Source organism: Fukomys damarensis, unplaced genomic scaffold (genome assembly GCF_012274545.1).
Source record: "Fukomys damarensis isolate Sample0158 unplaced genomic scaffold, DMR_v1.0_HiC HiC_scaffold_7, whole genome shotgun sequence".
Lineage (NCBI taxonomy): Eukaryota > Metazoa > Chordata > Mammalia > Rodentia > Bathyergidae > Fukomys > Fukomys damarensis.
Genome location: NW_022900919.1, coordinates 9,163,056 through 9,182,565, shown reverse-complemented (window position 1 = coordinate 9,182,565; position 19,510 = coordinate 9,163,056). Strand labels below are relative to the sequence as shown.

At 47.7% G+C, this 19,510-nt stretch overlaps 1 protein-coding gene across 1 annotated transcript in view; it reads right to left on the bottom strand.

The window, feature by feature from the left end:
- The window catches only part of Igf1r (insulin like growth factor 1 receptor), a gene marked incomplete in the record, with an annotated part of 221,289 nt that overhangs the window by 9,252 nt on the left and 192,527 nt on the right, over window positions 1-19,510 (bottom strand). The window contains 6 exon segments of the mRNA XM_033761077.1: window positions 5,127-5,256; window positions 8,476-8,635; window positions 11,874-11,984; window positions 12,225-12,454; window positions 16,414-16,484; window positions 17,140-17,242. Of these exon segments, the coding sequence (XP_033616968.1) occupies window positions 5,127-5,256; window positions 8,476-8,635; window positions 11,874-11,984; window positions 12,225-12,454; window positions 16,414-16,484; window positions 17,140-17,242 (805 nt within the window).

The following is a 19,510-nucleotide window of genomic DNA, read 5'->3' as shown; positions in this document are numbered from 1 at the left end:
AGTATGAGCAGCTTGGAAAGGAATGGACATGACCCCCTCCTCTGGCATTTCTTCATTCTTGAGCACCAAGAAGCTATCCTCACTGCAATGACAGTGGTTGGGTAGAGGGCGAGCCTGGCACTGGGCTAAGGGTGGGACATCCACGCTCCTCTTTGCTTAACTACAGCTCTGGTGGCAGAGTGGAGGAAGCTGCCACTAGCGGGCAGGGATTTCAGTGACCACCACACAGTTCAGAAGCACCTGATCTAGGTCACACATGTTTAGCACCAGCTACAGCCACTTACCTGGGCAGGGCGGTGTCTCCCAAATTTGCTTTTGTCTAAGAATTTAAAAATGTAGACCCCCCTCTGACCCCAGCCTGGACACTGACTTGGGACAATCAAACAGCTTAACAAGCCCCTCAGCTGATTCTTCCGATCAGTTTGGAGACCTCTATTCTCAACACCTACTGCACAGGAGAATCTCCCAACATTTTAAAAACAGACTGATACCTGGGGCTCCCAAAGAAGCTCTGATTTGATGGTTATGGGTGGAGACCTGGGCATGGACATATTTAAAAGCTCTACAATGTTCCTGAGGTACACTGAGGCCAAAGGGAAAGAAAGCCCCTGCTCCAGAGAGCTCAGAAGCTGCTGGCTCGAAGGCCTCTGTCACGGGCCTGGAGACCAGGGCAGGCCACACTAGGACGGCCGGCAGGGCCTCCCACTGAGAACAGAGTCCTCTCCCACAGAGGCCGGCTGAGGAGGGAACTCAGCAGGCAGTGGTGAGCAGTTCTGCCAGGCATGCTCTTCTGCCTGTGAGTTCAGGAGAGCAAATTAAAACAGAGATATGGAAACTTCAGATAGATAATGCTGAAGAAAAACAAACAAACAAATGCCACTACTCCGTGATCTGCAAAACAAATGTGCCTTACCAGGGCTATCCCACCTTTGAGAAATTCTCCTTCTGCTTTCACACTGGAGTCCTCAGCCAGCCCGGTGAGGCTTCTGATGGGCCCTGGCCCAGGCTTGGAGCGCTGGCCAAACCTCACGGAAATACGGCCAGTGTTATTTCCCACTGAGAGCTCTGAGGATCCTGGCCTTGTCCCGGAGCTGGGTGGGGTGGAGCTGGGGTGCTCTAATTCTGTATCAAAATGTTTTGTTGGCTGCTTTAATTCCTTTCCATGAACAAAAAGGTTTTTGTACAAATTGATACTAAAAGCAGATGTTAGACAAAAATAGAATCTTCGCAACCAGAGGACTGACCAACCCAAGGTCTTTTCTAATTATCAGTGCCCAAGAAATTGCCTTCATACTGCTCAAGAGACCCAGAAAAGCCAAAGATCCAGAAACCAAAGCATGGACTGAAAAGACCTGGCTGGCCAAGGGAGGGCCAGCATGACAAACCACGAGCTCGCTATCTTTGCCAACCGAGCTGGCCTGGGAATCCTCTGAAGACGTGGTTCCCTCCTGGGCCCACTTCTGCCTCCTGTGTTCTTTCCGCCTGTCCCCTGGCTTCAGGCAGCCAGGCCGTCTCGCTGGTGGGCTCTCTCCTGGGTCCCGCCACATGCAGAGCTCTACTCCACATTCCTGGCTCCTTGGCTGTCCACGCCTGTCCTGAGCAGAGCTCTGTCTTGCGCCCTGTTCTTCCGGCCTCCACAAGCTCCTACTACAGCTTGCTGATGGAGCCTCAGGGTTCCCAACAGTCTGGCCCCAACACTCCCTCAGTGTGGGGGTCCTCTGTGCCCAGCCTAACACCCCCTCAGTTTGGGCTCCGGCATCTTAGGTATGGCAGCTGCACATCTAGTTAACGCAAAGTTCTTAAACAGCTCCAGGGCACGCGCTTGTTCACAACCTTAACATTCATGGCAGAGCCTGCAGAATTGGCCCTGCATCCCTAAAGGCAGCTGAGCATTCCTGTGATCACTCAGCCTAACTCCCCGAAGGAAGCTTTGTCATCTGTAGCGAGCTCCTCCTACACCACCCCTGCCCAGAGCTCACCCATTGCCGGGAACCCTCCTCTGGTGGCTGGTGACAATCCCTACTTTATCATGACCCCAGGACTTCAGCTTGTCTGTGACCCCAACCTACTAGGTTTCTTCTTGTTCCTAAGTCTTCATCCTTGGAATCTGGATGGTGCCTATCACCCTCCTCTTCCACACTGAGGTCCTCATAATCACATACATGAAATAAAACGAAACCAGAACTAGTTTGCCACAGGTGCTTGCCACATCGAACAGCAAAAGCTCTTCTCTGAACAACTCTCAGTCAGTATCCCCTGCCACTGAGAGGCGCCTCGTGCTCCAGCCTGTGGTGACCCTTCTAGGACTGTTCCAAGGGACAACTGAGCTCCGCCACGCTTCCACCCCAAGGCACAGAGGCTATGCCACTTCTAACCAACACCAGCCGTCACAGAAGGTACTACAGTGGGAGCAGGAGCACAGCAAGCAAAGAAAGCCTAGGAGGTGACCAAGGGCACACAGTCAGTCAGAAGCTCTGGGACACAGGTGACTGCCATGTGTTCCTCAAAGCTGACACTTTGCTACATGGTTATGAGTGCCTTCACATAGGTCTTCTCTTTTGTACGGACAGATTTCATCTTTGCAGAGCAGACAAATGTGCCCGTGTAAATTCTTCTCTCAGAACACGCACTGCATTGTCCTCGCAGGTGACAAACCTTGGTGTGTGGCCGGGGTTGCCATTCAGTACCTTGCTGCCCCACATGAGGAGGGCTGCATGTCAGGGTCCCAGGTACCACACAAACTGATGCCCTAGGGAGATCCTCATTTCCCATGGATGGGAATTAGTCACTGAAGAAGCAAATAACCCTGGATATTGGAAAGTTTCTTAGGAAGCCAAGGAATGGAGACTGCTCGGAGGTAGTCAGGAGTGGTGGGGCCCCACTTCCCAGTCTGTTGATGGGACTGCTCCATGTCTGGGGCTCACTGTGTCCTCCAACCCTCAGGGGCCATCTGAGAGGGGTGTGGGAGAGGCGGCCAAAGCACCAAGGGCCTGGGGACAAGGTCTCAGATGACAGCAGGAACCTGGGTATTCTGACAGCTCCACAGCCCATCTGATCAGGAAGGAGGGGGTGAGAGGCTGTGCAGGAGTGAGTGTCAGGAGGACCGAAACACAGGCAGGTGTGCTAAGAACAAGGACCTGAAGGTCAGGTGGGCTGGCTCAGTGGGGGAGGTGGGTCCATGAAGCTCAGCCCCTTGCTGTGCAGGAACCAGCAGATGGAATTCAGCACCAGCCTGATCTCCAGACACCTCCTGGACTCAGATATTTGGGTCTCTTTACAGAGTCAAACAAAATTCTTTGCACATTTCTCTAGATTTTAAATACTGAAGGATAATTATTTTGGGCTGAGGTCTTTTCCATTGTTTTCAGAGGGGGCAGCTCCAGACTAGAGCCCAAGGCTGCAGAGACCACCCATACATTCCAATATACAGGCTTCTTCAACTGATCCTCAAAGGCTGGGTTAAAAAACAAAAACAAAACAGAAAACAAAAGCAGAAAAAGGGTGGCCTGTGGCATCGTGACACATAACTACAATCCCAACACTCTTTGGGCAACTTAGTGAGAACTGTCTCAAAAGAAAAAAAATGTTCTGGGAATATAGTTAGCCCTGGGTTATATCCCCTGTCACACACACACACACACACACACACACACACACACACACACACACACACACACACACACACACACACACAACAAACACACACACATGAAAAGAAACCAAAGTACTATCACTGCCTGGACAGTTAACAGAATGACTTCCAAATGTCTACTCATATATTTTTCCTTATCGGTTCATCATGGGCACACAGTCAAAGGAGAGAAAATGAGCATGGAACACTCTCCTGATGTTCACAGCAACAGGAACTAAGAATTTGGGTAGAACCAGCCTGTGAGGTATCAACAACTCCAGCTTCATCTTCCCACCGGCTTCTGTTCCCATCCTGTAAGCTGACCTTGGAGCCCTGGGAGGCATAAAGCCTAAAACTGGTGGCATAACAATAACATGCGTGTTGCGGAGGGCTGTTTGTTATCACTGAAAGCTCTAAACTGTTTGCCGGCACTGGCCTAGAGAAAATGGGTGTATACTCGTACCTAGGCATGCCTTCTCCTGCACCTCAGTCTAAAGATGGTGCAGAGCACCTGATTTGACAGAAAAGAGCTAAGCATCTTGGACAAGCTGACTGCAGTACAGATCTGATCCTTGGGCTCAAGAAGTGCTCAGGCCTTGTTGGGCCATATTCAAATGCTATTTCCAATGTGCACCTGTCTTCAAAATAAGGTCCAAGGCCCTGACTATGAAAGGTTCATGAGGTTAAAAAAATGATGTCGGCCACTACTGAAATAGTTCCTCTGTATGGTCATCCAGAGAGTTGGAATAAACAACTACCATTTCTGTAACACAAGAGCAAGGGGCTCTCCTGAGAGGAAAGCCAAGATACTTGCTGACATTCTAGAAGGTGGATGGGCCAAGGCTTTCGCCTGCCAAGAACCTCAGTTGTATTTCAGACCTGACTGACTCCACACAGATTTCCAAGGAAATCAACAGTCCCACAGGGAAGCCTTTGCACGCCTGGCCCAGGAGCTTCCGAAGACAGTTTTATTACTAAGAGAGACATTTTCCTTTGCATAACCATGGATGCCCACGGACAGAGTACAGAGAACAGATGGGACCAAGAAGAAACACAATCAAGACCCATGTAGCTTTGGGTCTAAGTAAAGCATTGTCTGCGATGTACTGGTTCAAGGAGTGAGGTGTGCATGTGTGTACCCACAGTGCTTATCTACTGAAAAAGAGGGAAAGACAGGGCTGGCAGGCAGGGGAGAAGGGAAGGCTCTTGAACGACCCCCAGCTCCTAGGAGCACAGATGGTATCTGCTCAAGAATGAAGAGAATGTCGTTCCCACAAATTCCTTGGATTCCCACAAGTACTCTCTGTCCTTAGCCAGCCCTCTGACAACAGGAACATCTAAAAGATGAAGCAGTGCTGCTCCTGCATCCCTGAACTAGAGCTGGAAATGGGCAACAGTGAGCAGAGACCAGGAGGAAAAACAGTCCTGAGCCAGACCAGCCACATGGCCAAGGCCAGAGGGCCTTGGTTGGTCTTGCAGTAGAAGACTCTCATACCAGACATCCGAATGAGTGGTGAAGACTCCATCCTTGAGGGACTCTGGAGACATCCAGCGCACAGGCAGCAGCCCTTTCCCTCCTTTCCGGTAGTAGTCTGTCTCGTAGATATCTCGCGTCATCCCAAAATCTGGAAGGTATAGGAAGATGTGTGATTACGCACACTGTCGGGGGCACCTCTGGGGCAAAGGTACCACTGCTCTCACCATGGGGCTCTTCCCTACCTTCACATTCAAGGGGAGACGCAAGCATGCTTCACTTAGGGGAGGCCCAATGTTAGGGTATGCAGTTTATAAGGCAGAAACAGAAAGGGGCAATGAGTCACATGACAAATACCAACTCTTTGCTTTTAATATATTCATAATCTGGTTCCTTCAAGTAGCCAATTCCCCCGTGGCATTTAAAATGCAAAGTGGTCTACAAATTATTGAGGCCCATGATTATTAAGATAGTAAGTTGCACAGACCAAGTATCAGTGACTTGTGGGATTTTTGTTTCCAATACAGGTGATCAAACTCAGGACCTTGTGCTTGCGAGGCAGTTGCGGTGCCACTGAGCTAAATCCCCAGCCCGACATGCGGTTTTAAAAGCCCATCAAAGCTGAGCATGGTGGCACACACCTGTAATCCCAGCTACATGAGAGGCTAAGGCAGGGGGAATCCAAGTTTGAGGTCAGCCTGGGCCATTCAGTAAGCCCTTGTCTCAAGATAAAAGATTAAAAAAAAAAGACTGGGGATGAAACTTAGAGGTATAGATAGCACTTGACTAGCAAGCTTGGGGCCCTTGCTGAATCCTCAGCGCCTCAAAAGAATGAAAACCAAACCAAAACAAACAAAAAATCTGAGGATAAATAAGAGACTGTAGACTCTCATTTAGTTGGTAGCCTGGCCCACTGCCAGGGAAAAGTGAGAAATTTCACTGCTCAATAAGAGGAAAATATTCAGAGTAACAAAGGTGACAAGGTGCACAGCTAAGAGGCCCAAGGATGATACTGACTAGGTCCCTGAAGCTATTCTTCAACACTGTTCTTCAACGTAATATCCCATTCATTTGGGAAAATTCTTCCACTTTCTGTAACTCTAGAAGATGTCACATAATTAGGTTTGATGGCAGGCTTGCTTTGTAATTCTAAATTATAGCCTTTTTGTCAAATTTTGATTTTCCACTCAATCACACAACCTTTTCTCACCAGACTCTCCCATTCTCCCTCCCGGCAGAAAGAGCTGCTCTACTTTTGAAAATGGCCATTCACATCTCTACCTCCTGCCGCAAACCGGTGAGGCCACAGAGCAAACACGGACGTTTCCTGAATGTAACCGACATGGCTGCCATGCTAAAGGCCATCAAACTGCCTCCAGTGAAATTACTGGTCATGTTTGTAACCTGTGAGACACGGGCATGGAGAAAACATCTCCAAATGCTCACGGAGAACAGGAAGGAAGCACTAACATCTTGTTTCTGAATTAACCATGATATGCAAACAGGAGCGTTTGCCTTCACCTTCAAAAATGGAAAAGAAAAAATTCCAGAAAAGTCTTTTCTTCCTAAACATACACACAGAAATTTTATTTCTAGGAAGAAAAAGCACAATTATAAAGAAAGCATCCCTATAAAACACGCATGTAGTAAAAGAGCAGATATCATCTTTGTTGATGTGGATTAAAAGGCGAAGTGGTACCAAGGAGCTTTTCATCTGCTGCGCAGTGGAACAGGACAGCAGCTCGGCCTGAGTCTCCCGGGGACCAGGCCGGGCGGGATGGGGATAGAGCTCACGCTGACTGACCCTGCCCCACATGGGCACGTGCGTGGCTCCTTCTCGCACCTAACTCTTCCTACGACCTCCTGCGGTCTCTGTCTGATCAGCACCTGTATTTGGGAAGTGCAGAAACTGAGGCTCGCAGAGTGAAGATACCAGCGGCACCACTGGGGCTGAAGCTCAGGCCCACCAGGCACTCTCCCCTGCATGGAGGAGGAGGAGCTACTACAATGTGAGTCCCCAAGGGGAAGTGCGGAAGGGAAGCAGGGGCGGAGGATGCCCTCTTGACCCCACGCAGGGCTCAGACGGGAACTCACTGGGAGATCTGGATGTGTAAGGGCAATGACTGCGCCTCCGCTGTAGGACACAGCTGCACCCCAACACCACCAACGCCTACATATAATGCAAAAGACAGACACTCACCCTGCCTGGAAACTACTCTAGGGGGTACTTATAGCTCACTACAGGGCCAGAGCATTTCATCAAAAAAAAAAAAAAAAAATTACTGCTAAAGGGAATAAAAGTATTACTTGTTTTTATTTTTTTGAAACAGGGTCTCAAATAAAAGTATTAGTGAAAGCAGGGGAACACTTCTGGAACCCAGAGTTCAAGAGCTAGACGAAGAGGTCAACTGGAAATCCTTTCTCAGCATGCTAAATCTCTTCTGCAGTTCCTCAGGATGAGTATTTGGTGTTTGTCTGAAATATTATCTTAGCGGGAAGATAAAAGTGCTGGTGGTTTCCTGAGCAACCCTGATGCTGTATGTGTTTTTGTTAGATGGATTAAAAGTCCAGAGAAAGGCCGGGCATGGTAGCACATCCCTGTAATCGCAGCACTTGGGAGGCTGAGGCAGGAGGATCGCTGAGAGTTCGAGACCAGTCTGGGCTACATAGTGAGTTCCAGGTCAGTCTCAACTACACAGTGAGACCCTGTCTCAAACAAACAAAAAAAAAAAACCCAAACCAAACCAAAAAACTTCAGAGAAAAACTGAAAGGCTGAAAAGAGTTTCTAAGCAGTGATCAGAAACTCAGTCCAACTGTTCCTTCTATGCTGCAGTGGTTGGTGGCAACACAAAGACTGAATGGCAGGTCTGCCAGCTAAAGTCGCCAGCCCTGGGTGTCAAACCCACTAAGCAGTGATCTTCCCTCCCTCAAGGGGTGGCCCTGTCTATCCCGTCATAGGGGCTTCACTGTTAGGGCATTTCGTGTCCTAGCAAACTCTGTGGACCTCTGTGGGGGGAAGTATTCTTCACACAATGTAAGAACTGCAGGAGACTGGATAGTGATCTTTATTCTCAAGTCCAAAACCACTGAGAACACTGTCTCAATTATTTCTATAAGCAATGCTAAGAAGTGTTCTGCCTGGGTAACCTGAGAGGACCATGGCCACTACCTGGACCTCTGTCTGTGCACTCTGAGGATCAGAGCCAGACCGAGTCGGTCTGCTACTGACCAGCAACCAGAGACAACCACACTGATTTCAAGTCCTTGCACGCAAGAGACATGCAGGAAAAACCACTCCAGCAGCAGAGCAACACTCATAATGTCCCTGACCACTAGTAGGTTTAGTTCTTGCTCAAGCAAAGGACACACCTCCAATTTTGACTGTGAAATCTTCAGCCACCATGCAATTTCGGGCAGCAAGGTCTCTGTGGACAAACTTGTTGGCGTTGAGGTATGCCATGCCGTCAGCAATCTCTCCGGCCATCTGGATCATCTTGCTGAGGCTTGGAGGTGCCAGGACTGGGTTATTCTGTTGGGAGATTAAAAAAAAAAAAGTCACATAAGAAAGTTTAGGACTTTTTCCACTTTGAGTTGCTTTAGGGTTTGCAAACCCAGCTTTATTCAATCTGAGCACCACAGGTCAGTCTGCTGAGAAACCTGGACTTGCTCAGAGGAGCGTATTATCATGGCGACCATGGCCTCTACTGGGTGGTAAAGTCACATGCCTGCCTCTGACTACGTCACACAGGATGACCCAACAGGCATGACCTGGGGCCAGCGTTTTCTATTCTGGACAGGGTAAAAGGTATTTAAAAAGAAACAAAGAAATTTTTGAGATTAAGGCCTCTCGGATCCCTATTAGTTTTTGTGTTCCTTTCATTTCCATATTCAAAGTGCAGGTAAAAGGAAGACGAGCACGTTATAAAGGCTGTGAGGAGTTACACAAATGTGCTTCCTAAAGGGACAATGCACTCTTTATTTCCCATGCAAGCACCATCAGGAATTATTTAATCTTTTCTTCCTTCTGCCTTCTTCCAAGGTACACAGATGCCAGGAATGATTTCTCCGCCTTGGAGTAATGTTTTCTGTGGGCACTAAGGACATCTGAAGTCCAGCTGAAGCTCACCACGGAGGGACCAGCACAAAACTGCCAAGCAACATGGATAGGAATCCCCTCTTTGCAGAGGAGGGCAAAATGCTGGCTTTGCAATGGAAAAGAGTTGTCCCTAAATAATAACACATCTGTTTGGAAAAAAAGATTTATATAAAATGTATGCCCAAGGCTCTCAACCCTAAAAAGAAAAGAATGCAAAAACCAAACATGACCCCACAGTTTAGTTGCTAACCAGCTGTTGTAGGTCCTGGTGTCACAGGTTTTCCCGTGGATTTCCTAACTGCAAAGCATCTCATGCAACACTGCAAAACCAACTTGCTCTGGTAGCTTCTACCCAGCACCTTCCCAGCTCAGGCCTCCAGAGCACGGGAAGAGCATGCCAAGAACTTTGGGATCAGACTGGCTGGACACTGCCAGCGATCCACTGCTATGAGGACAACCTGGTAGCTGGCCTGGAAATAGGGCTCGGTGGCTGTTAGCTCCAGCTCACTGAGGGGCTAAGTTTCCACGGAAAGCCAGCATCTAGAAGCAGCCTACCAACCTCCAAGTACTTCTAGGTTGGTTCTCCACATCCCATGGCACAACAGTTGAGTTCCAGAGAGGCTATCAAGACTGACTTACAGTACCCATCACTTGGTTACCTGAGGAAGTAACATCATGTCACCAGGGGAAGCCAAAATCACCACTGTCTTTCACACAGAATCTTTAGCCTTGCTTTTCCCCTAACATCTAACATTTTTAGAAATGCTTTCAGGCTTTAAATATGCATGGTAAACCAGGAAATGCGATGGTGAAGTGTACAGGTGTCTACTAAAAAGCTGTAAAAACCAGAATCAATATAAGGAACTTAATTTTAAGGATTGAGAGGGCTGATATTTCATTAATTTATGGTATACTCAACTGAAGAGAGCAGAAATCTTTAATTTGCTTAGAGCTATGTAAGACAAGCAAATACATGCACTTATACTTAATAAGGTACATCAGCAAATCATAACTGAAGCAAGGCAAGGAGAATACAATGAAACCGAAAGTTACACATATATTTTTATACCTGATATGAATTAGAATTTAAATCTGACAAATCTATAGGTAAATTTTAGATGTGAAAAGGACTTCAGTAACCACCTCATCCAAACCATTACACATGAGGAAACAGAGGCCCAGGAACCTGGTGAAGCTGCCCAAGTACACCTGTGGCCAAAGGCAAGGCCAGCACTAAGACTGCAAATTCTGATTTTTAATTTTATGCCTGAACTGGGATGAAGGAAACAAGTGCTTGCTCCAGTGAGGCAGCTAAAAAGTATTCTGCCACACTTCCTGTCACCTATTTGATCAAGCTTTTCTTCCTCAGGGTGGCTTGTGGATAAAAGTGAGCCAGGAAAAGGAGGCTCTGACACAAAGGGACCTGGGAGAGTTATCCACTGCCTGGCACAGAACCTGGGTCCACACTTGGCCCCAAACACCATGTGCTGTAAATAAATGAGGTCACTTATGAACAGGTGCTTGGAAGGCATATGAAGAAACTGTCAGTGGGGAGATGATTAAGTTACAGATTAAAAGAAGAAAACAAAGACTTAGAGAATGACAACAGAAATGCAAAAGGGGTAGAAAAAGAGGAGTCACTGCTTCTAGGGAATATAAGCAGATAGCACTTATGCTGCAAGTGTAGCAAGGTCAGGGTCAAAGGGAGGAGTTCAGACCCAGGGAGGCAGCCCAGCAAAAGGCACTCACGTCAGGCATCATTCCTCAGCATTTAACTGTAGTTTGCTCCTACAGTTAATGACTGCTAAGTCAGGCCTCCACATGGTAAAGGCTGGCTTGTGGGTTAACGTGACAGAAGCGGAGACACCACAGCGAATAATGAAAAACTGCACAGGACTGCAGCAGGCTTAGGATTTGAAATTCTTCCTAGACTAAGCAGAGACTGTGCGGCTGAGATGATTGTCACTCAAAAGCACAAGCCTGAGGTGCAGATGCAGAGCTTGAGAAATCACATTTCCTCGCCTCCAAGGGACAAATCACTGACCGTGTAAGGAGGGCAGTTTGCACATGTGCATTCGAGTGTGCATGTGTTTGTGCATGTGTGTGTGTGGTGGGCTCCTCAGTAAGTGGATCTGTGCACAGGAAGGGGTGTGAAATCACCCTAGCAACTTCCTAGAGGCAAGGGAAAGAATCAAGAGCATGGCCCTAAGCAGCATGCTGGGCCTGGGATGAAGAACTAAACGCAGGGGGGCAGAGAGGGGATGCACTCAGAACCACAGCAAGACATGACAGGTGCGAGGCAAGTCCCGCACAGCAGGAACGTGCAGAGGAGAATGGGATGGCTGGAGGGGCAAGGCTTTGGGAAGGGGCAGCACTGGCATGGCCTGGTGGGTGGCCAGGAGACTCTGGGGTGAAGGAAATGCAGTCACAAAGCCACAGAGGTGCCCCCTGTAGACAGGGGTCTCAGAAACGGCATGTCCCTGTCACACAGATTAACATTTGCCTGTCACTGAGAAATCCTCTATCTAAGGGACCTATCACCAAGTGTGCAAGGAGGAAACCCTTAAGGGTGAAAGGCACACTGACTTAAAGACACACTACTTTCCTACAGGGAAGCTCTGAAGGAAAAAGAGCAGGCAGGATAACAAAGTTGGCAAAAACCAAAACTGACCTCCATTTCCGGCCTCAGAGACCTGAGATAGCTCTTGAGATCTCCCCGTGTCATCAATTCCATGATGACCAGCGTGGGCTGGCCCTGGGACACCACACCCAGCAACCGCACCTGGGAGGAGGCAAAAAGAGAAGGGCTCAGCAGGAGAGTAGCCTGCACTGTTACCTGCACTCTGTGTGGCGCTGGGGTCTCAATCGGGTCTCCGGGTAACGGTGCAGCAGCAGGTAACCAACTATTTAGGAGGCGGAGGGCAGGACACAACCCGCAGGCGTGGCCGTGGACACGCGGAGGGAACCCTGGGAATGCTTTCTTCCTGTGTTGGATCGTCACTGTTCGGGGCCTTTCTCTTACCACGTGGTGACAGTTGAACTCCTTCATCACAGAAGCTTCGTTGAGAAACTCGATCCTCTCACGCATGCTTGCGGCCTCGTTCACCGTCTTGATGGCTACTCGGGTTTCTGGTTCGTCTTTCACCACGCCCTTGGCCACTCCTTCATAGACCATCCCAAAGGAGCCTTGCCCCAGCTCCCGGCTCATGGTGATCTTCTCTCGAGCTACCTCCCACTCATCAGGAACGTACACTAGAGAAGAGACACCAAGGTTGAGAGGGGTGGAAAACCAGCCCTCAGCACGGAGCTCTGGGGGAAACTCCCACCCAGAGAACACAAAATGCCACAAGGGAAAACCACAGCAGGCACAATGTCAGGGCTGCTCCGGCTGAGGATCTGAGTGAGGCTGTATCAGTCAAGCACGGGTGTCGCCTGTCTCAAGGATTCCAGGATAATTTGTGCATATAAGAAAGAGAAGAAAGAAAATAAACCCAGGACAGGAAAGAAAACTGTGGTTCCTGTTACTTTTTTATCAATTTTTTTTTAAAAAGCAAATTAATTACAAGAGATAGAAAAACTGAATGAAATGGTCAGAATTCTAGATGTGGATTTTGCTAATCTTTATCAATGGATTAAAATGCAAATCAGAAAAAGAGAGTAGCAGAAGGAGAAGGAAGAGTTTTTATTCGGACCAGGAAAAGGTCCAATCTCGCATGAGCAGATCCTGTACAGAGGCCTGCGAGACTTAACAGGGTAGTGCATCCCTAAGTAGGGGTGCTGGGCACCTGAATGTGGCTAGTCCAACTGAGATGTGCTCTGAGTGAAAAATACACATGGGATTCCAAAGACTCAGTAAAAGTAATTGTGTCCAGTAAGTTTTACACTTATTCACACTAAAGCCGATAGTATTTTTGGATATACTGGACTAAATAGCCCCCTGGGCCTCTAATGGGATACAGAAGTAACTAAGCTCTGGCACTGAGGGGGACGTGGTAGTGACCACAGGACCTTGACCCAGACTCTGTGACTTTGGCCTGGGCTCTGTGATGCACGGGGTAAAGGGCTTGGGGTGGACGTGGTAAACACTGAGCCTGAACGTGATTTCTGCTCCAGCTTCGGTGTCTTTCGGTTAGGTTTCCTGTGGTGTGAGAAAATAAATAAATAATTCGAGGTAGGAAGGGAGAAGAAAGAAGGAAAGAAAAAAGCAAAGAAGAAAGAAGGCAAAACCCAACAGAGGCTCCAACCCACAGCTCCAGTGGGAAGGGCAAAGATTAAACTCACTGTTACCTACCAGACTGGAAGGAAATTTCAGTGAGACCCACTACCCCACATGCTGGGTGCTGAAGCAGCCCCACTGGAGGGCACAGCCAGCACACACTGCCCAGGAGGACGCAGACAGGCCTGGCTGGGGAGTGCGGAGTGCACTGCGTTTGCCGTGTGCTGTCAGGAGCTGACCATGGGCCTGCAGCTGGATCTGGGAGGCCGGGCGGGCAGACTGTATTCTGCCTCTCTGGCCCCAGTGCTGCTTTCCTCTAGGTGATGTCTCCCCCCGCCTCCCAGTACCGGGGATTGAACTCAGGTCCTTGAACTTGCCAGGCAGGCGCCGGAAACACTGAACTAAATCCCCAGCTCTCCTCTAGGTGGTGTCTACAGATTAGGTCTAGGAAACATCACCAATTTGTAGCTTGAGGCGTGGCTAACGTGGCTGGCACTAAGCTAGAATTTTCTCTGGTACATGTTCTTGTATTCATTGTATTTCTGTGCTTAGGGATTTCTCAGATTCAACTGTGCCTTTGTAGGGCTCAGGCAGTTGGTGTCCCTGAGGAGAAGGCCGAAGCTCACTTAGGAGAGTAAAGATGTGCCAGCCAGGAAATACCGCTCTTCACCATACCCCGGGGCAAGTACCATCACAGTCAGTGTATCCGTCTATCTCTGAGGGTCCAGGCTGGCTTTTAATCAAAATGAACTACACAGAGTGTAACTGAACATGGAGTTAAAACTAATCATGTCCATGCTTTGGGAGGTCCCTGCAGTCTCTAAATTCAACCCACAGCTCTGACGTAACCAGCAGTCCTAACTTCCACCGGCCAGTGGGAGGAACATACAGTGTTACCAGCGCTTTCTGGGAGGGGGTTTTCAGTGTGCTCTGCAGAACAATGACAGGCAGATTAGCTTTGGGAAAGGAAATTTTTAAGCACCTTTGAATAGCAATGTCATTTTGTTGCCCCTTGAAGAAAATGGCGACATAGTACTCTTCACAAAACCCAATAAATTTAAGTTCAAAGGAGGTGAATGCTCCACCTGTTGGCCTGGATGGCAATAAGTTTGTTTCTGTTTTGTTCTGAACTGGGACACGTTATGAAAGCATTCTGGAAGGTCACAGACTGTGAATTCAGACACCACTGGAGTCTGATGTTTCTATTCACTCTCTCTGGAAGCTTCCTGGCCACTTCACCACACGTCATCAATCTCTGGTGCTCTGTTTCAAAGCAGAGGAGCTTAGCTCACACAGTGTCAGACAGTGGAAAGAGCCTTGGGTTCTCTATCCATCCTATTGTCTGGGAAGACCCCTTAACTTTACTTGATTTTTCTCTTTCTCTTTCTTGGCTACTACGGAGTTAAATGTGGTGGCAAGTGCCTGTAAGTCCAGCTATTCAGGAGGCCGAGGCAGGTGAATCACTTGAGCCCAGAAACGGGAGACCACCTTTGGCAACATAGTGAGACAGTATTTTTAAAAAATCTATTATTTATTTTTACAAGCAGCACATACCCATCTTCTTACAGGTTTTTGTTTTGTTTTATTTGGAGGTGCTAAGACTGAACCCAGGGCTTCATGCCTGCCGCACAAGTGGCTGTACCATTCCTGGCAATGTCTCTTGTCTTTGTTTTTTTCTAAATAAAAACCTTTATAAATAACTACTCTTGTAAGTGTGTGGTATATTCTTCCTGAATGTTTTCTATATAATAGACAGACACACACACACACATACACGCCTGCTAAAAAGACAATTTTGGGAGCCCTTTCTGTAAACATGAATAAGTCCTTATTATTCTGCACCTGATGTCCATTCAGAAGAGGCTGTTTTTGATCAGCTTTGCTGTAAACATACTTCAATTAGAAATGATTAAAGAAACCATAGTAAAGCCATACACATGTATACAGTGCTTTCAAATTACCAAAGTATTTTCCTATGTTTTCTCATTTGATGGGGACCAATTAGAAATAATCGTGACCATGTCATGTTTCACATGCATCTTTCTCTTCTCCTGAAGCAAGAAGGCAGTAAATGCTTTTCCTAAGCACTTCCCCCCGACACACCTGCTTATTTATTTGATAAACTGGTTTGGGCCACTCCTGTGGGCCAGTTTCCCTGCCAGTCTAGGGACCTCACAGCCCCTTTCTGCAGTGACTGCATCATTTGGTCAACCAGATACCGCATCAAGGACTGGGGATCCGTCCTCTCCCCGCCATGTGCCACTCCCTCGCCCACAGATGGGCTTCAGAAACGAAACCACTGGCGGGGTGAGAGCCCCTAGCAAAGTGCCAGCTCAGGGTCTCGGCGTGGAAGGACCCAGTGCCAACTCTCCCCAGCCCAACTTCCCTAAAAGGTTTGGATGGAAGCACGCAGCCAACAGGAGACAGCAGAAAAGGATAAAAGGGAAGTGAACCTGAGCACCACCCAGCTTCCAAGTCAAACCTTTCAAGCCACTTAACTAACTGACCCTCGCGACTTTCTATGGAAGGGAACGTGAAGAAGAAATGACTCTAATGATCCTGGTCAGGAGGAGAGAATGACAGAAGGGTTCAAAGACAGAACAAAGGAGAGCAGCTGTAAATGGCCAGGGATGACCAGGATGCTGTGACCCTAAGCTGAAACAAGTTGAAGAGGACTTTTTTGTCAGCTGCAGCACATCCTGACTGGATGTTTGCAATTAGTATGCGTCTTTCATCCTGGCATAAGATTTCAAGCAATTAAATAAACTGATTACCGTGTTGGCTACATCCATCTCTGAAGCCTGTTTTTCCTTGGGGCAACCCATACAGCCCCACAATTTTTGACTGATCTGAACTGCTAAACATTTGTATTAAAAAAGGAGGGAACATTATCAGACCGACTCTAGGCCAAAGGTACCTCAATACAATGCAGAGCTGTTCCCCAGGCAGCTCCTGAAACAAACCCACCCCACCGGACCTCCATCAGGAGCCTTACCGTCCGCAGCACTGAAGTACTCTGGGTTCACAGAGGCATACAACACTCCATTCCCCAGCCTGCTGTTGTTTCTGTCAAAAAAAAAAGGAAAGAGATCAGGTTGAAAACCCTGTCTCCATACACCTCTAGATAGGCTTTCATTTCTGTTGCATCTGTTTTATTTGCTCTCTCTCATGAATATCCGGGAGACACTTGAAGACAGAGCTGACTGCTATGGGAGCTGTTGCCTGAACTCCTGATTCAGGCCTGGGTGGGCCAGCAGACATTTGGGGACATGATGCTGGCTTCTTTGGTGGCCTCAGATTAGAGATTTTTTTTGGTAGCAGAGATGAACTCGGGAGCTTGCACTTGCGAGGCAGGTGGTGGCACCCCTGAGCTAAATCCCTAGCCCTCAGATTAGAGCTTTTAAAGAAACATTTGTTTCTTTGCTTCATTGGAAATTACAAGGCTTATTTGATCCCAAGGGCTAAACCAGCACGCTTGGAAAAACTCTGCCTATGCCACAAGTATCTGTGCCAGAATAGCTAGGAAGGGAAAGATGGGTACTCAGAAAAAACATAGTTTTTGTTGTTTTGCTGTCAATGTTCTCTTTTCCTGTGAAGGATGTTTGGCTTCAGAATTATGTCCAACAGGCACAGTATTTTTGCAAAAGGACAACTTTCCCTTGGGTTCAGATCACCAGATCCCTGGGTACAAACACAGTCTGCACTTGGCCCTGGTGCTCACCTCCTCCTGTGGAAGACATACAGCATTATCACCAGCCCTCCCACGATCAACAGGATGGCGACGGGCAGAGCGATGATCAGATGGATGAAGTTTTCATAGGATGCTGCGGAGAGGAAAGGAAACAACACACCCTGTCACGAGCTGAGCAGTCTGCCCATTTCGTCTCTTTATATTCTGTGGGAAGTATGAAGAAAAATCACTGAAAACGCTTTTGTCCTGCCCTAGGAGCCCCTGAAGGTAAATGGCATCAGAAATAACACAGCAGGGGCCAGGGATTTAGTTCAGTGGTTCTGCCATCTGCTTCGCAAGTGCAAGGACCTGAGTTCGATCCCTGGTATGAAAGAAAGAAGGGGGGGGGGAGCAAACACAACAAATTATTGGAGAAAAGGTTAAATAAGTGCAGAGTGAGGTATATACTTTTAAAATGCAATGTATTTTGGTATTAATAAGCTCAAGTGATGGACTGAAGGAAAATAATCTTTAAATGAAGTCTGTTCACTCTTAATGGAACACATTCTTGTTTAAATAAAATGAAAAGAGAATCATACATTTACAGTGCCACATTAATGCTTATCTGTTTTATCGTTCCAGAGACAATTTCAAATGAACACACACACACACCCTACTGGATGGCACCCCTGGTCAACACTCTGAGCTTGCCACTTTTAAAGCTGGAGATCACAGAACTTGCTGCAGAGTTGTCACCAGAACTTGGGTGACAGGTGACAAAGTGGGCACTAGTGATTCCAATCTGCATCCTTGCCCATGTGCCCCATGTGAGAAATCAGCGCGTGAACAGGTGGAGGAAAGTGGACCATACACACAGGAGGACGCAGAGGGAGGGGAAGGACAGAGGGGGAAGGTCAAGGGATGATAGTTCCTAGGGCAAAGTTCCTTTCTCCTGAGTACTGAAAGAGAAAGAAATGCTTCTCTAGGGATAAAGAGTGTTCCAGGCAGAGGGATGGCTTAGATCTCTAAGCCTGGATGATCCTGGAAAGAAGTCAGGGCTGGGTGACAAGGGGCACTGTCCAACCTAAATGGTTTCAACTCCATTCTGTAGATTGAAAGAGTCCGTGAAAACTTTCAAAGCCAGCAATGAAATGGTCAAATTCATGGACAGGGGAAATGGCTTTGCTGGAAGACAGACTGGGGGTGCTGGCCACTGCCATGTGAGGGGAAGCTGAGTGGGAATGCCACACTCCTGGACAGTCGGCGTTACTGAGTCTGGACTTAAGGAAGAAACCATTGCTCCTTTTCTACAAACAAGCAAGTTCAGAGATGACCTGGCTTTCCCAGATCACACAGGTAGCTGGTAAGAAAGGAATGGCCTCAAATCAAAAGTCCAGCCTTCCTGCAGCCAGAGCTCATCACATCCCCAAGACACAGGCAAGCTGGAAGTTCTGAGCTATGGCAGTGGCATCAGCCATGGACAGGGTAGATTCCTGAGATCCTGAGAAGGCAGAATCCACAAGACTTGGGTTGAATTGAAAAGTGAGTATCTGGAGAGAAAGAAGAGCAGAGTATTGAGCATCGAGGTGCGATTCCTTGTTTGGGTGGCCAGGGGTCTACGAAGCCACTGAGCTAAGGAACCTCCGAAAGAGAAAGGAGGTGTTCTGAGGGCACCAATTTGGAGATTAGTTTGTGTGCAAGGACCTGTAGTATCTTCTGGGTACCAACTGGAGATATCTACTTGGAAATGTACTTAGAACTTGGAAGTCACCGCGGACCAAGTTACATGGATGCTAAGTCACCTGTCCCTGATTATACTGCCACTAAAAACTCATTATCTGTATTCTTTAGAGACTATTAAAGCTGCTTTAGCTTTTTAATTAAATATATTTCTGTGAAATTAAAGATATTTTATCTTCCAAAATGAATGCAGGCTCCTACATCTTCCAATTCCTGAAAATACTCAAAAGGCAATAGGAAGCTAGTAGGCTTTTCTTTCTTCCTCCTGAGGGCTGTTTCTTATATTTGTATCACTTGTGCTACTGGTCAGGTTGTACTGTGTTCTTTTCAAGCTTCGCATTTCAACAGGGACATGGAGAAACTGGAACCCATCCAGAGAAGAGCAAAATGATTAAATGGCTAGAAAATTGGCCTCTGCAACTGGGCTACAAGAAAAGGCCAAAAGACCTAAGAATATTTAATTTGCAGAAGAGAAGTCTGAAGGGTAATTTAACAGTATTAAAGAACAAGCAGGGCTCCTGAAAAGAGAGCAGGTGCCAGAGAGCTTCCAAAGCTTGCATCTCCTCTGAGGATTGAGACTAAACTGCAGCAAGTCTTGTCTGATGTAAGGAAAAGCTCCCAGCAGCAAAGCCAGCATGCAGTTTCAATTTCCCTGTGGTTGATGCCAACTTCTGTGGGAGAA